Consider the following 22,921-nt stretch of genomic DNA (forward strand, 5'->3'; position numbering starts at 1 on the left):
TGGTGGTCCGTGGGAAATTCATCTCACCCTAGAAGCTGAAATTGACTATTTTTCACTATGTCCTGCTAGCACACTCTTTTTCTTTCAGCTTTACTTTTTAACAAAAAACCCCCAAAACAAACAGTTCGCCTCATCATCCTGCTGTGCTCTGGTAATTTTTCAGAAATCATCCCATATATAGCAGATTTATTAGTTCTGATGTTTGTTTGTTTTAAAAAAGACATCCCTAATATATGCTTGTGTCTGTCTGTTCAGGAAGACAAAACAAACGTTCAAGTAGGAGCTATGTCTGTCAAGAGAACACAGTACAATATGATCCACAAGTAGCTTCACAAACAGACATAGTCATTTCTGTAATTTATATCCCTATCCATTCCACTGTAAAGGATCTGACTGATTATGATGTGAAGGCGATGCTCACCTCTGACACCTGGTCAGTGCTGGGCCTTTTTGCAGGTGCACAGGGGCATATATTCATATCATTGTCAAAAATTACACCAATTTACCACTGGAATTCAGCATTAAGAGCATAGCTGCCTGTTAGAGCTGGAGTCTGCTGCAGTGCTCACCAAGCAGACACTCTCACAAGCATGTTGTAGACTTCTGCAGGACTGGGTTGTTCCGTGTGCAAGTGGCAGTGTGTCTGTGAAATTAAATTATTTGCTCATGATTTGATGTTTTATCCTACGCAGGGATTTTAACATAAATATAATTCAAGCATATGAGTCTGTAGAGATTCATTTGCTTTTGGAGCCAGCTTCAAGCAGCCTCTAAAATTCTACAGTCGATCTCCCTTTCCCCTCCTCAGCAAAGGTTGGCAGTAAAGCACCTGATGTTACTGTTGTTCACCCTTAAAAGACACGAAGAGGAAGAAGAAGAAGAACGCCCATTTTGCTTAGAGTGTCCGCATCGAAGAGTACAGAAATATCAACAGACAGAAGAGGACAAAGAGCTGCAATGGACGGGTAAATGTATTTATGTTGCAGCTGGTGCTTTTGGGTGTGCCCTCCACAGCTATGCGTGGGCCGTATTCAGAATAAAGCATTTCCCCTGCTCGGTTTGACACAGGCTAAATGTTAGCTCCCCTGCAAATCGTGAAGCTGTATAAAGCGAAGTGCACGACGTTAGCTAGCTAACGTCACGAAATGTATTACTGAAATGTCTTGATTGTGTGGGGAGCATTATTCAGCAGTATGTTTTATGTGTCTTTTTCTAACGTAATGGTAATGCCTCGTGTTAACAACCTAGTTAGATTAAGACACTTATGCGTTTCGACGTAATAATGCATTGTTTTGTGTGTAAAATAAAATTGAACGTTTGCTTGCTACATTAACAAAGCTGCCGGTAACAGTGGAATCAATGTAAGTGGTTTCATGGCATTGGCGACTATTACTGTCAGTTATTACAATTTTAATAAGCGATTAGTTAACCCGGCGTTAATGAATCATGTCAAAGCCGACATGACTTGACAGTTGGAGCTGCTCGCGCATTAACTGAAAGCAGGCTCCTTTGTCTGGAATAATGTATGCTACACTCACCTCTGTCGGGGTATTGTACATTAAGGGTTTAAAAATATATATATTATTATTTCACTGTGAGAGTGCGTCGCACAACAGTTTGTGCAGTTAACTATATGCAAAATAATGCAATAAATAAAGGCGGTTTTTTGGATTTAGGTTTGTTTTAAAACACTTTAGCATCAGTATCAGGTGCTCATACTGCTCGGACTGTACATTTGGAAAGAAAATGGATAAACAAAAGGTGTGTAAGAGGAACGTATATCAGTTTAGTAAATATGGCCATATTCAAAGCAGGCTGTAAAGTTGGTGGGTGTGTTGAAACAGAACAAATGTGATCTGTATTGTTTTTCTTCGAGTAGTAATATGATTTAAGGGAATATTGGCACCAAAACGACATATACTTTGTCATTTTTGTTACTCGCCTAGACGGTACAGTTTCTACTTAAAGCTCTGAAATAAGAAAATCAGTTGTTTTACAGACTGCATTGATAGTTGTATCTGTGCAGTCATCAGAGCTCCAAAGTATCGACAGTAATAAATGAACACAAGTTAAATTCTCACCAGCAACATAATCATTTCCAATTTTACTAAGCAATACTTCAATTTTGGTTTTAATTATGAGAACAATTACATTGTTTCAGTGCTCACGAGATTTGCAGTTTATCCTTAATCTCTTTTCCCATTTGTTTTTGGCAGTGATGTTGCGGTTGGTGTGAAAGTAAGTTGTATTGCTGAGTTTTGGTTTTTTTTCCCTCTACTCTTAACAATTATGTATTCCCTGACTGTTTGACATGATCTTTTAGATTTTTCTTTGTATACCTTTCAGATTTTGTTGAACATAGAAATTTTAACTTTTTTTCTTTTTTTGCTTGTTTTACTAGAGAGGCTCAGATGAGCTCAACATGTACGGTAGCAGCCCCAACTCTATGACTGGTGAGTTCAGTTGTAGCTTGAATGGAACCCACAAGCACCTCCTTAAAAAGTGTTTTACGTGCATATGATACGTGACCTAAAAGATAAATTCAGTGCTAACGGTTCCCAATATTTCTTTTCTTTGTCAAGTCATGATTTCACATTACAAGTTCATAATAGTTCTGTTCTTACTTCTTTGTTACAGTGATCCTTGAAAATGTGTCAGTGAACAAGTATGCCCAATAACATGACCCAAACTGTGTGGTTTGATATGAAAAGCTATTGATCCTTAATGTTTGTCTATATGTGCATATTCAGCGAATGGCAGTGACAGTAAGAAACAACGCCTGGACGAATCACCTCCCTCCAGAGTCCTCCACATCAGAAAACTTCCCAATGAGGTGTCAGAGACTGAAGTCATCGCTCTGGGGCTGCCCTTTGGAAAGGTCACCAATATACTGATGCTAAAGGGGAAAAACCAGGTGAGCTACAGTGAAATATTCTCGTTTCGGCTAGTGCTAGGATGGAAAATAAAACATTCAACTTTTACACAGAATGGGAAATTAACTATTATGCACTGGGCCTAATGCAAGGAAAAAAGGCTATTTTCAGCCGCTCCCTTATTCCAAAGGTGTCACAACAGCAGTGGTGTGATTTGTCAGAATCCAAGAACTGAATACTGTAAATAGATGATTTTACATTGTAAACTGCAAAAGAAGATAATACTAGTTATCACTTTACCCCCAAAAGCAAATGTTGAAAGGACAAAACTTTCCTAGCGAGTACTCTTGTAACAGTTACGTTTCTCTATCAAAATATGCTAATATTTGCATGTGCATGTGCAATGACAATAAAGTTGAATTCTATTCTATTCAAATACAGCAAATTTAGAAAAAAAAGCTCTCACATTATTTTAGTCACGGAAAGCCATTACTAACATAAGGTGAGCAGAGTTTATTTCCCCCCCAAAAATTCATTCCTATATTGAATGAGCGTCTGGCCAGTTATGAATACAGGTGGACTTACTAGTTCATTAAATTCAGTGAGACTGTGTCTGTTCCCCGGGGGCTTTCATTGGTGTTATTGATGCTCTGTGAAATTAGCCATTTGTGTTAATTTTTTCCTGGATTTTTTGTCACCTCAACTGTAGCATTATCATTCTTCAAAAGTTGAACATGGTGTACCTTTCCAGGCTTTTCTTGAGTTGGGCACAGAGGAAGCTGCTGTAACTATGGTGAACTACTACACAGCTGTCACACCACAGGTCTGAAGTACAACCTTTTCTATAAGCATTAATGTTTTCCGCTGTTGCTTTAATTCTTAGTAACTAATATGTGGATTTGTATTGTATTCAGGTCAGAAATACTCCAGTCTTCATCCAGTATTCCAACCATAAGGAACTGAAAACAGACTCTGCTCTTAACCAGGTAGATGGATTTATTTATTTGTATTTGTACACTAAAGACTGTCCTTCACCCAGTCCTCGATGAATTAATCTTAAATCACCTTATATTGTTGTGTCTTTTCTCTTTCCATTCAGAGGGCCCAGGCAGTACTGCAGGCAGTGTCAGCAGTTCAGGATGGAAGCTCTCCGTCCTCTGACCCAGGAGTTTTGGACTTAACTCCACCCCCCAGCCCTGTCCTGCGAATTATCATTGACAACATGTTTTATCCTGTCACATTAGATGTTCTACAACAGGTAAAACATGAATACTAAATTTGGCATTATGTTTGATATTCACAGTCTGGTATTTTCTGATGTTTGGACTACAGGTCAGAAAAAGAGCACAGAAATAAACTAAGGGTGCATATATCCGATATTTCGATCAGATATCCAGTACTGACCCCAAAACTGGATGGTAAAAATGGTAAATGGACTGGTTCTTATATAGCGCTTTTCTACTGAGCACTCAAAGCGCTTTACAAGATGTCATGACAATGGACTGATCTATAGTTTGAGTCCTTCCTTTCAATTCTGTGTTTGTGTGCTATCCAACAGCTAGCTGCAGAGCTAAGGTAGCATAAAGCTAACCTCAGTTATACAAAGCAGCAGCAGTTTGGATGCATTTCTCATTGCCAACAAAGTTTTCTTGCTCAACTGTAAACTGTGGTTAGAGTGACCTGACATGACTGAAAACATAGGATGACACAACTTTGCTTTTTCTCACTTTGTCTCCCTCGTTCACTTTCACTCCTATTATATTCTTTCGTAGAGGCATTACATCAGGTCCCAGAGTGAAGGACATTGGTTTGGTTTAACACTTCATGGGAAGCTTTTATTATGGTAACATAACATGATGTTGTCAACTCACTCATATTATTTGCCTCCAGATCTTTAGCAGTGCCACACTTCAAGTGTCTGTGAGAAGAAAAAGCATTAATTACTGTGACTGTAATTGGTAGCACTATGTAGGCAGGATAGCGACTTAATTTAAAACTGGTATCGCATCATACTCAGCATTGGCAGATGTCCGCAGCCAACGTATTGGATGTTATCTGGAAAAAAATGAATCGGTGCATCCCCACATTGATCATCATCCCCATAAGACTTTTCAAAAGCTGTTTTTGCTGACTAGTCATTTGTCTATATAGTTTGAAACTGTTATCATAACAAATCTAATTGGTGGGACACTGGTTTAGCTCACTGGGTTGAGCATGTGACCTATATATAGCCTTAATACAGAATCCTGGGTTTGATCTGCCTCGAGGCCATTTACTGTACATTTTGCACGTGGTTTTTCTCCCAGCTTTCGTCTCTTGTCTCCACTGTCCATCATTACAATTAAGGGGTAAAAAGACCTCAAAATACATTTAAAAAAAAGAAAAAATTGTGAACCTTACTCAGTTTAAGTTTGCTGCTCATGGTTTTATGGTGTTTGGTTTTTTTTTTTTCTTTTCTTTTCCTCTTCTCAGATCTTCAGTAAGTTTGGGACCGTAATGAAGATTATAACCTTCACCAAGAACAACCAATTCCAGGCTCTTCTGCAGTTCAGTGACCCCGTCAATGCACAGCAAGCTAAACTGGTGGGGCCACAAATACACAAACTGGAGCTAACACTCAGAATGCAGACTTACTTATTTCGAATTAGAATGGGAAGCAGATTCCAGGATTCTTGGTTCTGTGGAACCAGCTTCCAGTTTTAATTGAGGAGCCAGACATCCTCTCTACTTTTAAGATTAGGCTTAAAACTTTAATTTCGATAAAGCATATAGTAAGGGCTGGATCAGATAGCCCTGAATCCTTCCTAGTTACACTGCAATAGGTCTTTGCCTTCCCATTGTTGTAGAAGCGCAAATAAAGTATGCAGGCAGATGCATAAATGGCTGACAAAACCAGAAAAAACAATGCTTAATGTGTTGAGCCACTACATGCTGACAGAGTAGCAACAGTGTCTAACACTTTCTTTTCTCCAGGGTTATTAAAGTATATCTCTGTAGGCTTTAGATCTGTCTTTCTATCTGTCGCCATCTATGTACCAAAATACAGTTGTACAACATTGTCGTTGTTGTTATTGTTGTTGTTGTTATTAATAAAAATAATAATCTGGTACTGACCTCAAAATATGAGTTAGGAAGTGCTTTGCTCTATTGATTTCGTCTGACATCTTAAAAAAATTTCAGTATTTGATACCACAACATTGACTGCATGAACAGAATCAACTTTTGGAGACTATTGTACAAGCTTTTATTTCTCTTTTGTTCCTTTTACTTCAGTCTTTGGATGGACAGAACATCTATAACTCATGCTGTACTCTGCGGATAGACTTCAGTAAACTGGTCAACGTTAACGTCAAATACAACAATGATAAGAGTCGAGATTACACCAGGCCTGATCTTCCTACAGGAGATGGAGAGTCAACCAACAAGGATCATTCTTTACTGGGTAAATAGACCACCTCCTGAATCCATCTATCAAACATCAACTTATCTGTCCCTCCATTTATCCATAACCCTGTACTGTCACGTTCATAACTCCATTTTTTTGCTTTAGATGGAACACATCCACAAAGAAATTCTTTTGCCAGTCATGGGTCAATTTAAGGAAGTGAATTTGAAGCCAGTTTACCGACACATTATTACAGTTACACTGAATATGTCGTAATCCTTTCCGCTCTGTATTTGTTTGTGTATTTAAGAATAGAGAATAAAGAATGCAGTTAGTCATTATAATAATCAATCAATAAAGGCCAATAAATGCAAGTAAATAGATTGTTGGACCTACAGAGGGATGCATTTAAAATTAACTTTGAAAATTAAAGTGAATAAATGATCTGGCAGACATGTGTGGGTCCCTTCATGTGTATGCCTCCCCAGACAATTATGACCATCCAACTGGAAGCATAAAGTTCTCATTGGATTCTCCAGACCCTTTCAGATCGTTCACATGTGCTCATGATGAACCTGCTTTTTCTAATCTCTGAAAAACACAGTGCGCAAGTGGTTGACCTGCCAATTCTGGTATTCTGTGGCAAATGCCAGTCGGGCTCCACAGTGCCAGGCAGTGAGTCCAGGGCCCACTAGAGAACACTGGACCCTAAGCCACCCTTGTGAAGTCTGTTTCTCTTGTTTGGTCAGTTTGGAAATTTACACTACTGGTCTCCTGGAGGTCATTGTGTTGGGCAAGATTTCTGTCTCCCATCTGTGTCTTGGAATCTCCCGAGACTGTCCTGGGAGACATCGGACACTAAGAAACCTTCTGGCCGTGGCACGTATCGATGTGCCATACTGGAGGAGTTGGAATACCTGTCCAATCTCTGTAGGGGCTAGGTATCGCTGGTAGCGTCTCGCTACCAGTAGAGACACTGATAATAGCAGAATGCAAAACTAGTTAAAAAACATTAGAAAAGATAAAGAGGAAAACTTGTCAGTGGTCCCTACTTGTAAACCGTTCTTGTCACATTGTTGCCCCACTAGTGCACCTGTTGTTACTTTCATTAACACCAAAGCAGCTGTACCTGATTAGCCTTGCCCTTTGCTATTTACCTGACCAGATCAATATCCCATAAGTATAACTGACTTGGTGCTAGGGTCTGGTCTGGGGTGTTTAAAGTTTCTGGGTAATATTATGAGTTGTCCTCTTTAGCCTGATAAAGTCTAGCACGAAACCGTTACAAAGAAATATATTGCACAAGTCGTTGATGGTGCATGGGAGTCAGTTAGAAATGTGCAATACTTCATACTTTTGCAATTTATGCAGTATCAGACACAAAAGCAACTTTTCGTGTTATTGTCTTCATAAACTTGGTGTTCGTTTCTACTGCCCTTGTGCTCTTCCCTTTTACATTAATGTTATTCATTAATCACTCTGAATATATTCTGCAAAACAATCAACTTTGTTACTGTATTGTGTATTAGGAAGGGGCAAGTATTTGAATTGATCAACCAATCAAGAGTGTGACTTTCAAACAGACCCAGCTTTTTGCAGTGTAGTGCACATTAGTCATTTTGCTGTTTATACAGGATATTGAAAGCTTATTTTTCTCACAGGCTTCCTAAATATGCGTCTTCTGGGTCAGTACAGTAGGTGCACCGGGTCATCTCAACGAACTGCTTATGGTTGGGAAGCATAATGCTTGTTGCCAAATATAGTTGCGGCAAACGACACAAATTCTTACAAGCTTACATTACAAGATTACAAGTTTGTTGTAGTAGCTACAAATTAAACTGTAGACATAGAGAAGTATCTTCCATCTTTGAAGCAAAAGAGATCTTACTTGCATTTATTTCCATCAGGTTGTAGCTGTGGGTCAGTTTGTTATATTTTATTTGAGAAGCAAGTTTCTTTTCTTAGACAAGTACACGTTATTCATAGCAAATGACACCATTTGTATACTGACTTTTGGATGTCCGTAACTTGTCTCTGGTCATTCTACTTGTACATAAATCATCTCTGTTCCTCTTTTTGTGAGGTGTCAGCTTACAGGTTGCTGGTGTATTGCAGCCGTGCTGTAATGCTGATATATCTTAGATCTCATTTAAGCACAGAGTTCTTTTTTTAATGTTAATTTTGTCTCTTCTAATCTGGTGACGATGCAGTATCTGACATGCACTATCTGAGTAGTTTTCGATAAATATTTACTTATTGACTGTAATAACTCATTAAATATAATACTGTTATTTAGGCCAGTATGGATTTTTGTGATATTTGTACTCTTTGGTGCTAGGTTAGCTAAGTGTTGTGTGGTATAAATCTAGCTGTTATTGTCTTGTAGGTACCCCATCTGGAGCACTAGCTTCCTACTCTAGTGGAGGAGGTTACTCATCTTCTCTCTCCCTCTCCCAGGGTGGAGGTACCTATACTTTTTTTTTTCTTATTTTTGTTTTTCCATGACTCTGCCTCTGTTACTGCTGCCCTGTCTCCTGTCATGTCCAGCTATGATTACTATAAAAGAATAGTGGTTACGAAATAGGTCGGTTGATTTTGGAACTAAATATATAAATGAGGCAAATAGTGGCCTTAAGAAACTGCTGTTTACCATCTTGTAAACACTTGGGTTCTTTGCAGTCCCCTGTATTATTATAGTTCATCACATAATAAATGTTTTTTCCCAATAATGTGCTGGCATTGATTAACCTGAACTATTTTTATGAGCTTTTTTAATCTTATTTTTAATATTTAAATATATGTATAGGTTGTGTTAAATTAGTTGAACTGTTTAAACTGTGCTTTTTCAGCTTAATTTAATAGCAATACTGACAGTTTCAGAGATTTAAAGATTGCTGCGTTTTGAAGTCTTGAAGAATTTCTCTTTGTAGATTAACTTGTTCTGTTCACCAAAACACTTAAATGGTTTAAATGCAGGTTGTATGTTATGGCTGTTGATTTTTGTAAAAAAAAAAATATATAGAAATAATATTCAGTCAGATGTGTGAAAACTTTGCTCATGGTTGTTTTTCTTCCCCATGTTTTAAAATGAGGGGTCTTTGTTGAGAGTGTAAATCTGTGTTGATTCAAATGGCCCTGTTAGTTGAATGCAGTGAGATTTGGGGGGGGGGAATGTTATGTGTGCTTCATTGTTGTCGACAGCTACACCTTCCCCCAGCTGTACAGTTACAGCTGTTACCTGTATCCACTAGCATATTTTTATTGGGTATGAAATAAAAGCAACTTGGAAAAAGCTTTAAAGGTTAATTAAAAAAACAAACAAACAACTCAATAATAACTTATATTATTTACTGTTGTTTTAACTGTTTAGCTGTTATCCATCCACATATGTTCCCCATTTACAGATTACAGCAGCCTTGATCATTCTTTGCTGTATGAATGATGTTGACTTTTGAAGGTTATGGGGCTAACAGCTTTTCTACTGGAAGCCCTGCTTCTCTATGTGGTTTACCTCTATAGAGAAGAAGCAAAAATGTTAAATGGTATAGTGCAGGTAATGTTCACTTTGGTGACCGTTCCCTTTCATTTCTGTAGTGCCAACAAGTACTCCTTTTTTTTTTTTTTTTTTTTTAAAGTTGAGATAGCTAAAGTTAAATGGCAATTGTCATACCACCAATAACCTCAATCATGTCAGACCCTACCCTGAATTGGTTAGGTTGTCCATTTTGATTTCTTTTCATGTCTTTTTTTCTTTATCACATTTGAGGAATTGTTACATATTTCGCATTTCAGATCACAGTAGTTCTTTCATTTAGAATCTGTTAAACTGATTAAAAATAATAGCCTTGCCAATGCTTCATGCAGTTAGCTGACAATAAACAAGTGTGTTGGTGTTTCTAGTTTTTGTAGTTTAGTGTCTAATTCTGAGATGTGCCTTCTCTTGTGCTTTCCGAACAGGAGCCATCAGCCCTCTGAGTGCGGCAGCAGCGGCAGCAGCAGCTGCAGGTCGCGTTGCTCTATCAGGATCAGGAGTGTCAGGGGTCCTGTTGGCATCCAACCTAAATGAAGAGGTACACAAACCATGTGCATAATGTTAAAGTAATATTTTTAAGTTCTGTAAAATGCACTTATTTGAATTGTTGGATGCTGCTGAGGTTGGTAGTAGTGTAAATTCCTGTGTGGGCTGTGGTTGGATGTGTGCTATGTCTTTTGTGTGCTAAATTTTTCCCATATCTTCCTCCACTTAGCTAAAGTATAATACATCGTCTTGACCCCTAAGCTGTTTCAGGGTTTTCTTCACTTAGCACCAAAACTTTTTTCCCCACTTAAATTGTCCAGTGTGGATTGGCCTTTAGTGTGGATTGGCCAATTTATCTTGTTTTCAAGAACTTTCTCAGATTCAGGAATGACTGTTAGGGAGTGGTGTGAGGGTGTGTGTGTCTGTATATGTGTGTTTTTGTGTCTGTGTGAGAGAGAGATGAATCTCCAGATTGATTTTGTTCTCCAAGACCCATCACAAGTCCTAAATTTTACTGTCTTAAAATATTTTCAACTACTTCATGTTTGATCCCATTGTGTCTGTCAGATGGTGAGAGGTTTCTCTGTAATAAACACCTGCATACTTGTATATTTTTTATCATAGCATTCTATTTAGTCTTTCAAGTTTTTGTTAATTTTCTAAGTGTAAATGTGCAACTATTCTGTCATCTGTTTTTCCAGTATCTTCTGTACCTGTTATCTTTTTCTGTGTTCCATCTCTCTATCAGACTCCTTCTCTTTTCCTCTCTCTCTGTCTGTCTTTGTCCCTCTCTGTATTGAAATGGACTTCTTAGTAAAATAGTGGTTTCACACTTCTACCCTTAGTGCAGGAGCTGTATCCTGACCGTTTCATAAGAGCACACAGTTTTCTCTGGTGACCAATCCGCTTGAGAGCAGCAACTTCCACATACACTTGGGAGTCTGCTCAATACAGTCCATTTGTTAAGTAGTGTTTGGGTGTGGTGTGGCCATTCTTCATATTGTAAGTGTTGAACCCAAGTGATGTTTTTCAGTCACTTGCTCATTCTTTCTCAACTCTGTCATCAAATGTATGGATGGATTTTAGCTGTCTTAACACAGTAGACTTGAGTTTCCAGTTTTCATAGTAAAAGAAGTCCCAGACAATGAGCAAAACTTTAAAAAAAGCTTTCATCCATCTTGAACATTCTAAAATTTTTCGACTAATTTTGGTAGTAGTAAAATGTGACAAACTGACACCCTTGTTTTGGCAATGGCCTCTGTTAACACAGAGGATCTTGTTCCAGGGTTGGACTACTTATAGTGATGACACAAGGACTTATTTGAAATGTTAGATTTTTTTTTTTTAAATAGGATGAAATTTGTAAAATGAATACATGTTCTTTTATGAATAGCTTTTTAGATCGTCCTGGTTTTAAATTGCCGTACATGGGAATGCGCCGACCCAATGCCAGTCATGACTCTGAAAGCTATATTAGGTATCAGTGACAGCGGGCCAATGAGAAACCAGTGTGACCATTAATGACATCACAGTAGTGTCACACTGAGCTTAAATGACACAAATGCATTCTTTCATTGTAGTTTGCTTTTACAAACAATGATTCCGAATCTCCTCCTCAGAGGGATGGAAACAGCTTTGTATTTTAGTACTAGCGGACTATTGAAGATAAGAGATAAGAGAGATAAGATAGAACTTTATTAATCCCTCGGGTGGGTTCCTCTGGGAAATTCGATTTCCAAAAAAGCACAGCACCGACAGAAGTTACAGAGTTATACACACACACATATATATAAATACAGAGACAATATAAATAAAATATACGAAGGGGATAAATAGAATAAATAGGAATAAAAATAAAAATACAAGTGAATTGCACATTTCAAGTATTGAGTCTATTGCACCGTTGACTATTTACAAAAGTATTGCACAAGGTATTGCACAGTGAGGTGAAGGATCGGTACTCCGTATTAGCAGGTATATTACAGGTGTTATTGCCTTGGATTGGTGCATCCCTAGTAATGTTTGAATGAATAATTTATTGCTTTGCATTTAAGTGGTCTAGCTCCATTGTTTGTATAAAGCTCCTCCACACTTGTCAGTTTGATCTGCCAGACATGGATGGTGGTTCTTGTGGTGCTCGATGCCTCCAGCCATCTGCTTCATGGTACTGTGTCCTTTTGGTTTGATGTGTCCTGCTGCTCACTCTTCCACTCACTCTTTGTTTTTTTGTTTATTATTCTACCTGCCTTCCATTGTTTTGTTTTGTTTTCTTCGCTGTTAAATGCATTCCGAAAGAAATGTTTGCATATGTGTGTAAACAAAACTGGACTGTGTGTTTGAAATCCAGCCAGCAATCAATCAGACTCCGTTGATATTCCACTGATGCTCTGTTTACTGACCTCTGCTTTGGTTTTTGTCCTCCTCTCCTCCTTTCTCCTTTCCCTGCCTCCTTTTTTCCCTCCTCTGCTCCCCCTTCACACATTTATTTTCTCTCCATGTGGCCATCCATTCTTTACTGCCGCACACTTCTCTTAACCAATCATCTACATTTGCCCTGAATTATTTTGCCTCCTTTCTCACTTTTTACTCTTCACTTTTCTCACTCTGATCTAAAACCAATTTGGTTTTGCCATTTTGACCCTCCTCCTCTCCGAAACTCCCACTCCCCCATGGCCTTCATCTTTGCTCCACCCCTCACCATCATGGAAACCACCACCCCTCGTCCAACGCTGGGCGGTCTGATTTCTACCTTCGTCTCTCCTCTTCCTCCTCCTCTGCTCCTCCTCTTCCTGTCCTCTGCTCTGCGGTCTCTCTCTCTAAAGATGGTCACGCCTCAAAGTCTCTTTACCCTCTTCGGTATGTTCAACCTCTACTATTCTATCTGTATATCTCTCTCTGTTAATCAAGTTTTGTTCACTTTCTTCAGTGATGTCGTGGACTTCTGTATCTTCCTGTATTTCCAAGCCTTTCTCTATTATATTGTGTACTCAAGAGTTCAAATATACTTCTGTCACCACATTAAAAGTGCAGTGAGTCTGACAGATTGTCCATTCGGTCAGCTTATCTCTAAACTCAAGACACCAAAACCACTTACATATATACCCTATAACGCATAACAACTCTGCCTGGTCCACAGTTGGTGTAGCAGGCCTTCAGTCAAAAGACAAGTTTCTGTTTGGTTTTTTGTTGTTGGTGTTTTCTTTTTACATGTACAATTGCAGAAAGACGAAAAAGCCAAACTGTCAACTGCATATATGTATCTAAAATACTGCACCATATTTTCTTCAACTTAAGAATTTTTTCAAGTCAATAGTCGGGTGTCTCTGTGAACACTGAGAGAGCTTTTAATTGTTCATACTGAGCATGGAAAAAATGTATGGTATATGGACAAAAGTATGGGGAATCTTAAAATTTAGGTGTGTTTTGACTCTTTGCCACAGGAGTATAAAATTATACATCTAGCCATGCAGTCTGCAATTTGTGGAAGAACTCATTGAATTGGAGCATGGTACAAAAATAAAATGGTGATGTTGCAATAATTCAAATCGTAAAAGTAAAGTAAAGGTACAGAGAGGGGTCACTAATGCTCTGCTGACCCAAACATCCTCTGCCATTAACATCAACACAAAAACTGTCCACCAGGAGCTTCACAGCATGGTTTTCCATGGCTGAGCAGCTTCTGTACGTGTAGCTGGCATTGACAAGGTTTCAGACTGAGCTTAACAGTTTATGATATATCTTTAGTTTTGCATGTTTCTCGTACCACAGCACACACAGACCAGTAAAAACAAGAGAAAATGTTTTTTTAATGTCCATGGCCATTTAGAATCACCAGTTAATCTAACATGCATGTCTTTGGACTGTGGGAGGAAGCAGGATTTTTTTTTAGTGGAAATCCATGCAGGTACAGGGAGAACAAGCCCCAGCCAGCCAGTGCTTGAACCAGTATTTGCATTAATCACCCTAATTTTTTTCTTCTTCTTATAATTTTAAAACTGTACCCTAAAAGTGCATTAGGAAAGGGATTATTTAATGACTAGGAACCTGTTTCAGTGTTGATATGAACACCTGACTATTGTTTTAGGACTAACCTTTAAATACATTGAACATCTGCCTGTGAAAATGTAATTCAACTGCTTCATTGTAAAAGTGAGTGCTGAAAGGTTTTACAGCCAGTAGAAGTAATAGAAGCGTTGTTAGAGCACCACAGCGACCACAAATGAGATAAAATTTGTTTTAGATGAAATGGCAAAATAAATATTTGTTCCACTCTCAAGTTTATTAGCAAAGACCACAGCAGAAAGTATTGCATCCCTGCAGATTTCTGCTGTCTTTCTCCTTGTGCCTTGGCTACCATGTGTCTTTTAGTGGTTTTTTATTTTTTCCTTCCTTACTGATAATCAGGTTGATCACGACAGTCCTGTGTACTCATTAAGACTCATTCTTGCGCTACTTTTCTTTCTATCCTTCTTTTCCTAGATTTTGTTTTAAACAAGTGCAGTCAGTTTGCAGTTGGATTTTGCAGCCAATCAATCCTCTAAATAAGTTGTGTCACAAAGGTCACATTGGACTGTCGAGTAGCACGAGAGTTTCTTGCCTTTACACTCATATAAACTAGTTTTTAGTTTTTGCAACTCCAAGATGTCCACGGTTCAAAATATCTCCATTCAAAATCACTGAAAAGATATCAGTCGTTCTGAGTTCTAACTAAGTCATGTTCCTGACTTAGTTTACTCTATATTTGTTTAATGACGTGTATTTTTGACCATGTCCGTGTCTAGTTTTCCATTTTGAATTGCATTATTAGGCTGGATTTGTGAGTCCTGCATACACTGCTCAATAATCAATCAGGTGTCATTGCTAAAGCTCAACCACGATTTTCTCATTGGTTCACAGTCATGATATAAAACTACTCAGGTTCACAGAGGCATTTTATTGACTTTAAAGTTGAAGTCAAATGGGAAGATTCCATCTTTTTCATTTGTCTTTCTAGCACTAACTTTATTCCTTCCATCCTTCACACTTCTCCTTTTTTTATCTTCGTCGGCTCCATCTCTCCTGCTCTATCTGTCTTCTTTCTCTTCTCCCCTGCTCTCTTTCTCTCCTATCGATCTCCCTCTCTCGCTCGCGCTCGTTCTCTCTCGCTCTTTCTTTCTGTACCTTCAGGGGTCTATGGTGATGTGCAAAGGGTAAAGATACTCTACAACAAAAAGGACAGTGCTCTGATTCAGCTGTCAGATGGCAACCAGGCTCAACTTGGTAAGTTTGAGATCATTTAAGGCATGATGCTTGTATTTTTACAATCACTGTTTCAGGCTTAATGTGAAAACTTGCCAGTTCCACTAGTTGACATATTTTGAAGAACTCTTTAGGAAAAATGTATTTATTTATTATTTCACTGAAAAAAATGTTCTGTTAAAGATTCTCATTGATATGAAGAAAATGAAATGTGCTTTTGTTTTTGTAGCGCTTGAGATTTGCATGTACAAAGTCACTCGAGTAGTGATTTTGATGATTACAGTACAGTAATCATCAAAATCACTGCATCAGAAAATTTCATATTCTCAACATTTGTCAGATTTCAAGTTTTTTTTTTTCTCTTGGTTTGCATTTCTCACCTGTAGCCATGAGTCACCTGAATGGTCAGAAGGTGTTTGGTAAAGTGATGAGAGTGACACTGTCCAAACACCAGACTGTGGCTTTGCCCAGAGAAGGACTGGATGACCAACTATTAACTAAAGGTAAGATGATCCTGGAAGGCAACAAGGCAGTATCTTTCATGTTGCTTGTTGTGTATCAAAGGATTAACCCAGCCACGGGAGGCCACAGTATAATGGCTTGTCCAAAATAGTAGCACTTTTTCCTGTAATCATCATTAAAACCTTTACTGGAAACAGCTGGTACTTACCTTCATCAAACCACCTGTTTAACAAACTCTGATGTGAAGAAAAGCAAACTTTGCAGCTGCTCGCATCCACTGCCACTTTTTACACAGTGAAAAATCTGCAGTAAAGCTACAAAGGTTGTACTGAAATATACAGAAGTTAAAATGAAACATGCAGATGAACTGTTAATGTAATCCAATTTGGTGTTTAAATTAGACAACTGGCTGAAGGCTGGAGACAGCCATTCTGTTTTAATTTTTTAACAGTGTACAAACTTAAAACACTACAATTTCTAAAACTTTTGTTTTTGCACCTTTGAATATTTATTATTGCTCATTAATGAGACAAAAGTATTTCTTATCCAATTTATCGATGGAATAATCAATGAAATACTTGATTACTAAAATAAGTGATAACTGCAGCCTTACTCCAAAGCTGGTGTCAAGCCCTGCATCAAGAATAGCTGCTCCCTACAGATGTCGCCACTGCAGCCCAACGCTCTGTGTTTTTTCCTTCACTACACTCCAACAAATCCTGTATGGAAATCTCGTTATTTATGATCCACATGTTTGACTTTACCAAAATTTGTGTGGCATACCAAAAAGATGATTGTGTGTCAAAGGAGAGACTTGACTTAAAAAAAAAAAAGTTTGCTCACTTTGCCCCTTTGGATGTTACACTTCTATCGCCAACTTCATTATTTTAAATAAAGAACATTGAAACAACTGTTATTTGATGAAAAACAGCTGTGGCCTGATCTAGTTACATATTGCATAAAACAATATGTAATAAAGGTAATTTAAGATGCTAGAAAGTTTTTTCTCTGTCTTAATGGCAGCGCTGTCCTGCTTGGGAGAACCAGATGCCATATTCAAAGATTGTTCACCTAGTCCAGGGGTCAGCAACCTTTAACACCAAAAGAGCCATTTCCACGCTAAAGAAAACACTGGGAGCCGCAAATACTTTTTGACATCTAAAATAAAGATAACACTGTATATACTGTTTTTACCTTTATGCTTTGTGTGAACAACTAAGGTATGTTGCTTATGAAATCCTTGAAGTGCCTCAGAGAAAATTACATTTTATTTATGCAATTAACACATTTTGAACTCTTAAAGAAATATAACAAAAGGAAAGACACCCAGCTGAACTAAAATGATCCATGTAGCAAACAAAAACTGTTATATCGCCTTTGGGCTTTTGGAGCTTTTGGAGCTTTGACCTGACTTTTAAAAAATAATTGTAAAAAAGCACTATGCTGCTGAAAAATGAAAAATAGATATTTGTTAAATTCTGCCTAAATATGTATTTTACCTGGTTAATGTGTGTGGCGGGGCGTGGTCTGCAGCGCCGCTGCAGGGCAGGCGACGCACCTGAGCGGTACCCGCATAGATAGCACCCGTCTGTGCTATCTATGCTGTTGTGTTATTATGTGTCGGGCTGTGAGCTGAAAAGCTACAGCCGGCTGTATGCGTACAGCAACCGTGTGTGAAAAGTGGTCAATAAAGAGATGCTGAAAAGCATGTTCATGGAAACATCGTCGGGTCTGCCGTGGTATGTTTACAATGGGACTTTCATCTTTACGCAGGACTGTAAGCTGTCGTCTGTGAGGCGTGAGCGGTGTTTGTTTTTAACATAGTTCACGGTGGAGAACAGCTGCTGACATAATGTGGATCCGAAGATCCATAATTGGCCTACCTGGGGTTGAAAGTCTCGATAAATGCACGGCGTTTCGGCGGGTACACCGGCTTCCACGAGTGTGACGCTTATTTTGAGCAATGAAAAAATAATAGAATATAATTTTATTTTTATATTTCAATATCACAGTAATCTTCCAATTTAGAACTACAAGTTAAAAAAGAACTAACATAAATAAATCACACTTCAGCTAAATACTTCTAATTTATTTTCCCAAACCACGCGGAGCCGCAGTATAAGGACTAAAGAGCCGCATGCAGCTCCGGAGCCGCAGGTTGCCGACCCCTGACCTAGTCCATGAGTCTAAAAATGTTTGTAGTTTCTAGATTTGGTTATTGAATTATTAGCAAAACTTTTTAGCAGGTGTTTTTGTCAAGATGTGGATATTTTGTTTTCAATACACAGATTTTTCTGGCTCACCACTCCATCGCTTTAAGAAGCCAGGATCAAAAAACTTCCAGAACATCTTTCCACCCTCAGCAACGCTTCACCTCTCCAACATTCGGTAAAATAGCCACGGACACATTGTATTATTTACACTGAACAAAAATATAAACGCAACACTTTTGTTTTTGCTCCCATTCCCCATGGGATGGGCGTAGAGACCTAAAATTCATTCCAGATACACAATATAACCATCCCTCCCAAACAGTGGTCACAAATCAGTCCAAATGTGTGGTAGTGGGCACATCTGCTATATTGAGATAATCCATCCCACCTCACAGGTGTGCCACATCAGGATGCTGATCTGACATCATGAGTAGTGCACAGGTGTACCTCAGACTGCCCACAACAAAAGGCCACCCTGGAATGTGCAGTTTTGTCTCACAGCAAAATGCCACAGATGCCACAAGCAATGAGGGAGCGTGCAATTGGCATGCTGACAGCAGGAATGTCAACCAGATCTGTCGCCCGTGCATTGAATGTTCATTTCTCAACCATAAGCCGTCTCCACAGGCGTTTCAGAGAATATGGCAGCACATCCAACCGGCCTCACAACCGCAGACCTCGTGTAACCACACCAGCCCAGGACCTCCACATCCAGCAGGTTCACCTCCAAGATCGTCTGAGACCAGCCACCCAGACAGCTGCTGGAACAATTGGTTTGCACAACCAAACAATTTCTGCACAAACTGTCAGAAACCGTCTCAGGGACGCTCAACTGCATGCCCGTCGTCCTCATCGGGGTCTTGACCTGACTCCAGCTCGTCGCCGTAACAGACTTGTGTGGGCAAATGCTCACATTCGATGGCGTCTGGCACGTTGGAGAGGTGTGCGCTTCACGGATGAATCATGGTTCACATTGTTCAGGGCAGATGGCAGCTGAGAATGTCCCAGTTCTTGCATGGCCAGCATACTCACCGGACATGTCACCCATTGAGCATGTTCGGGATGTGCTTGACCGGCGTATACGACAGCGTGTACCAGTTCCCACGAATATCCAACAACCTCGCACAGCCATTGAAGTGGAGTGGACCAACATTCCACAGGCCACAATTGACAATCTGATAGACTCCATGCGATGATGTGTTGCACTGCATGAGGCAAATGGTGGTCACACCAGATACTGACCGGTTCTGGGTCCCCAGACCCCCAATAGCGCAAAAAACTGCACATTCCAGGGTGGCCTTTTGTTGTGGGCAGTCTGAGGTACACCTGTGCACTACTCATGATGTCAGATCAGCATCCTGATGTGGCACACCTGTGAGGTGGGATGGATTATCTCAATATAGCAGATGTGCCCACTACCACACATTTGGACTGATTTGTGACCACTGTTTGGGAGGGATGGTTATATTGTGTATCTGGAATGAATTTTAGGTCTCTACGTCCATCCCATGGGGAATGGGAGCAGTAACAAAGGTGTTGCGTTTATATTTTTGTTCAGTGTATAATTCTTTGCTTCAAGGTTATAACAGTTGCTGTTTTCCTGTTTAGTGATGGGGTAGGAGAGGATGACCTGCGTCTTCTGTTCTCCAACAGTGGAGGGACTGTGAAGGCCTTCAAGTTTTTCCAGTAAGTAACCTTTCAGGATGAAGTTATTTAAGACACTATAAGTGGTATTCGTTCTACTTTAAGTTAAAAGCAGTAAACTTTGAAACACTTTAGATAAGTAGCATGCAATTCACTGGGGTAACTTACAAAAGAACACTAGAACCACAAGGGGATCATTTTGACCCTTTGGAATTTTTTAAATTATGTAACTGTGGTCAAATTAAAACACTATCATTTCATATTCCCAAACCATTCCTATAATGGGTTTTTTCATCAAATGGGACATCATTTTGTTCCCATAGAAATTAATGAATAACAAGAACAGAACATGTTGGGTTGCCTAGTAACACATATTGTTTACACACATTTTGATGTGCATATTGCTATGACATGAGGCAGAGCTAGCTGGATGTGATGGATTGATAAAAGATGAATAGTTACTCCGGGATTGAAAGGTCGTGGGTGGGATGCTAAGTCGTGTCAGAGCGCGTTAAAGAAGGTGGAGTGTGTGAGAGAACACATGGAGAACCTGGTGGCTGTACAGAGCAGTGAAATCCAGAGCTCAGCAGCCTGAGCTCCAACTGTTTATTGATTGATTTATTAAAACATTCTAATATATATTTGAACATTGCAGCCTGTAATGAAATAATCAAATTATCAAATTCTGGCAGTTGTAATGTTAAAGAAGAAGTGAACATGAGTGAACATGTTTTTCTTGCTCCCTGTGACATTCAACTTTTCTTTGTTTCCCGATTAAGAGACCGTAAGATGGCTTTGATCCAGATGTCATCAGTTGAGGAAGGGATCCAAGCCCTGATGGATCTTCACAACTACGACATGGGAGGAAATCACCATCTGAAAGTCTCCTTTTCAAAGTCTACCATCTAATCCAAATCCTTGTCACATTCAGATCTGTGACAAGCCAACAAGTCACTGTCAGTGGTCCCCTTTTTGAAAATTTCCTTGGAATAGTTTTCAGTGAAAAAAATGAGAAAATCAGAATTTCACTACAATATATTTTCTCAACCAGTAGAAGCAGTGCTTACCTCAGTCTCAGCCCAGAGGCAGTTCTGCTTTGATCCGTACAACATGTTAAAGAGCAACTAAACACCAGCTGAATGTGTTATCTTTGTTTACCAGGGTTACAGGTGAAAAAGACTTCAAATCTAACCTGGTGTTGAGATCCTCTTTAGAGCAGTACAGACTGGTAGTTTTCATTTAAAGTGCGGTCTGTGGTTTATTTCGTGTTGAACTGTCTGTCAGAGTTGACCTCTCCCTGAATTTATCTTTGAAGTCTGAGTCACTTCTCTATGTATTCCTTTCTGAACCACCTACTCTTTCAGCAGATACCAGTTTAAACATCAGGCTGGCATTGTTCTGAAAGCCATTTACATCGTCTCTGCTCCTCTTTGGTTGTCTGTTATTTTAAGATGTTTTCTGGACTGTTCCGCTTCTTCAAATCTCATGTAGTTCATTGCCAAAGTATGACATGTTCAAGGGAAAAAGAAATCTAGCAGTGGGCATACAGGAGTCGAAAGAAATGTAAATATGACCAGTATTACATTAGAAGCACTCGTTACTTAGAGGGGGTTTCTTTACCTACACCCAGTCATTTTAAAATGTAGTTTAAACACCAAGTGTAACAACAGTTTTTAACACTTAATGCACAAGAGTCATTGTGTCAGAATTTCACCATTTCTGTTTTTTTTTTCCTTCACTTGCATACTTTCTTGCTGGTTATCCTGTCTCTGAACAATCATTTTGGAAATTGTTTCTACATTTAAAGAACATTAGAAAGTCTATTGTACCTTTTTTCTATATGATTTTAAAAAGATTTGTAGGAATGATAGTCATCGTTTGAAGTGAATTATGCTTGTTTCGGACATGTATGTCCCTGAAATGTCCTTCACAGCACAACATAGAATGTATCGACTCATTGTAATCATATTAAGGATACAAAGGTGATGCCATCTGTTTCCTGTTTAAATCCCATCTTAGTCATTGGAAAAGCAGCCGTAAGTGGATGCACACACTCACATGCACAGGATTCTTGCTAATGCTATCTGTTTAAACAAGGGTTCAACATGTCATTTTGGTCTCTTGATATTAGGATAACCCATCGGGACCTAAGTACATGTGCCTTTAGTTTGATTTTACTGTTGTGTTTTTAAACAACATGTGTATTGGTAATGATTGCCAATCTTTTGTTGTAAACCTATGTTTGGAAAAAATGTCTTGTTAATTTTAAAAAGAAGCAAACCTTGTCTTTCAGTTCTCTTTGACAGTCCGTGGTTATTTATCAAAGTGAGACGCACAAAACTTGTCACTGTTTCAGCTGAGGTCGCCTCATAAGTTGGTTTTATTTCTCTCACCTCTCGATCTTGTTTCCAGCTGCAGAGTTTATTTTTAGACCGTTTTTAGATGATTCTTGTAAATTTTCTACCTGAGTTCAGTTTCTTTTGTGATAAGATTCAGATTAGCACAAATTAAACACGTCTTTTCTACCAACCAGCTCAAGTAAAATTGTGTTTGTGTATGTCTGGGTAGTTTCAGGCCTCTGCTCTCATCTGTACCTTATCTATAATAAACGTCTCTCACTCTGTTCACTTCTCTCTGCTCTCACTTCTTTCTCTCAGCTTTTCCCTCTTTTGGCTATTCTCTTCTTACCACACTTGCAGAGAAAAAACGCTGCACCTCCAAGGAACATCATTTGTTCTGCCTACAGTCTCATTTAAAATAGAAAACAAAATTATTTTTAATATGAAGACACCTCCAGCAGAACAAGGCTCAGAGCTTTACCTCTGTTGTGTTTATAGCCTTTTGGTGCTTGGATTAATCAGAAATAACGCAACCTGCTGTGAGGTACAGACCATCCAAGAAATTTCTGCTTTAAATGGGTGAAATTCCACCGGAGTCCCTTGGCATTCTGACTCTCAAATAATTGTCTTCAATTGTATTTCCATTTAGTATTATCTCATGAATATTTGTTTCCATACATGGAGTAGCTGTGACTCAGGAGCTAGAGCAGGTTCTGAAGTATCTTTGAGCATGATACTGAGCCCCCAGT

The 22,921-nt window shown here is 38.9% G+C and overlaps 1 protein-coding gene across 2 annotated transcripts; it reads left to right on the plus strand.

Moving 5' to 3' along the window:
- The first annotated feature begins 853 nt into the window (after positions 1-853).
- On the plus strand, positions 854-22,460 carry LOC309693609 (polypyrimidine tract-binding protein 2-like). Of its 2 annotated transcripts, XM_082512996.1 has the most exons (17): positions 854-965; positions 2,217-2,238; positions 2,402-2,453; positions 2,751-2,914; positions 3,625-3,696; positions 3,788-3,859; positions 3,973-4,131; positions 5,346-5,456; positions 6,147-6,315; positions 8,645-8,722; positions 10,216-10,328; positions 13,099-13,132; positions 15,443-15,535; positions 15,901-16,017; positions 18,265-18,364; positions 19,798-19,875; positions 20,613-22,460. In XM_082512996.1, the coding sequence occupies exons 1-17, from the start codon at positions 958-960 to the stop codon at positions 20,740-20,742; spliced, it is 1,572 nt and encodes a 523-aa protein (XP_082369122.1). In that variant the 5' UTR covers positions 854-957; the 3' UTR covers positions 20,743-22,460. The 2 variants fall into 2 exon arrangements, with proteins under 2 accessions (XP_082369122.1, XP_082369123.1); XM_082512997.1 differs by lacking the exon at positions 8,645-8,722.
- The last annotated feature ends 461 nt before the right edge of the window (positions 22,461-22,921 follow it).

The sequence above is a fragment of the Aulonocara stuartgranti genome, assembly GCF_965226115.1.
Source record: "Aulonocara stuartgranti genome assembly, chromosome: 18".
In the NCBI taxonomy this organism is placed as follows: Eukaryota; Metazoa; Chordata; class Actinopteri; order Cichliformes; family Cichlidae; genus Aulonocara; species Aulonocara stuartgranti.

Excerpts from the sequence above, each read along its gene's own strand:
- LOC309693609 (XM_082512996.1), top strand. Across the intron at positions 8,723-10,215 it reads CTCCCTCTCCCAGGGTGGAG|GAGCCATCAGCCCTCTGAGT; the intron begins GTACCTATACTT and ends CTTTCCGAACAG. Across the intron at positions 18,365-19,797 it reads CTTCACCTCTCCAACATTCG|TGATGGGGTAGGAGAGGATG; the intron begins GTAAAATAGCCA and ends TTTCCTGTTTAG.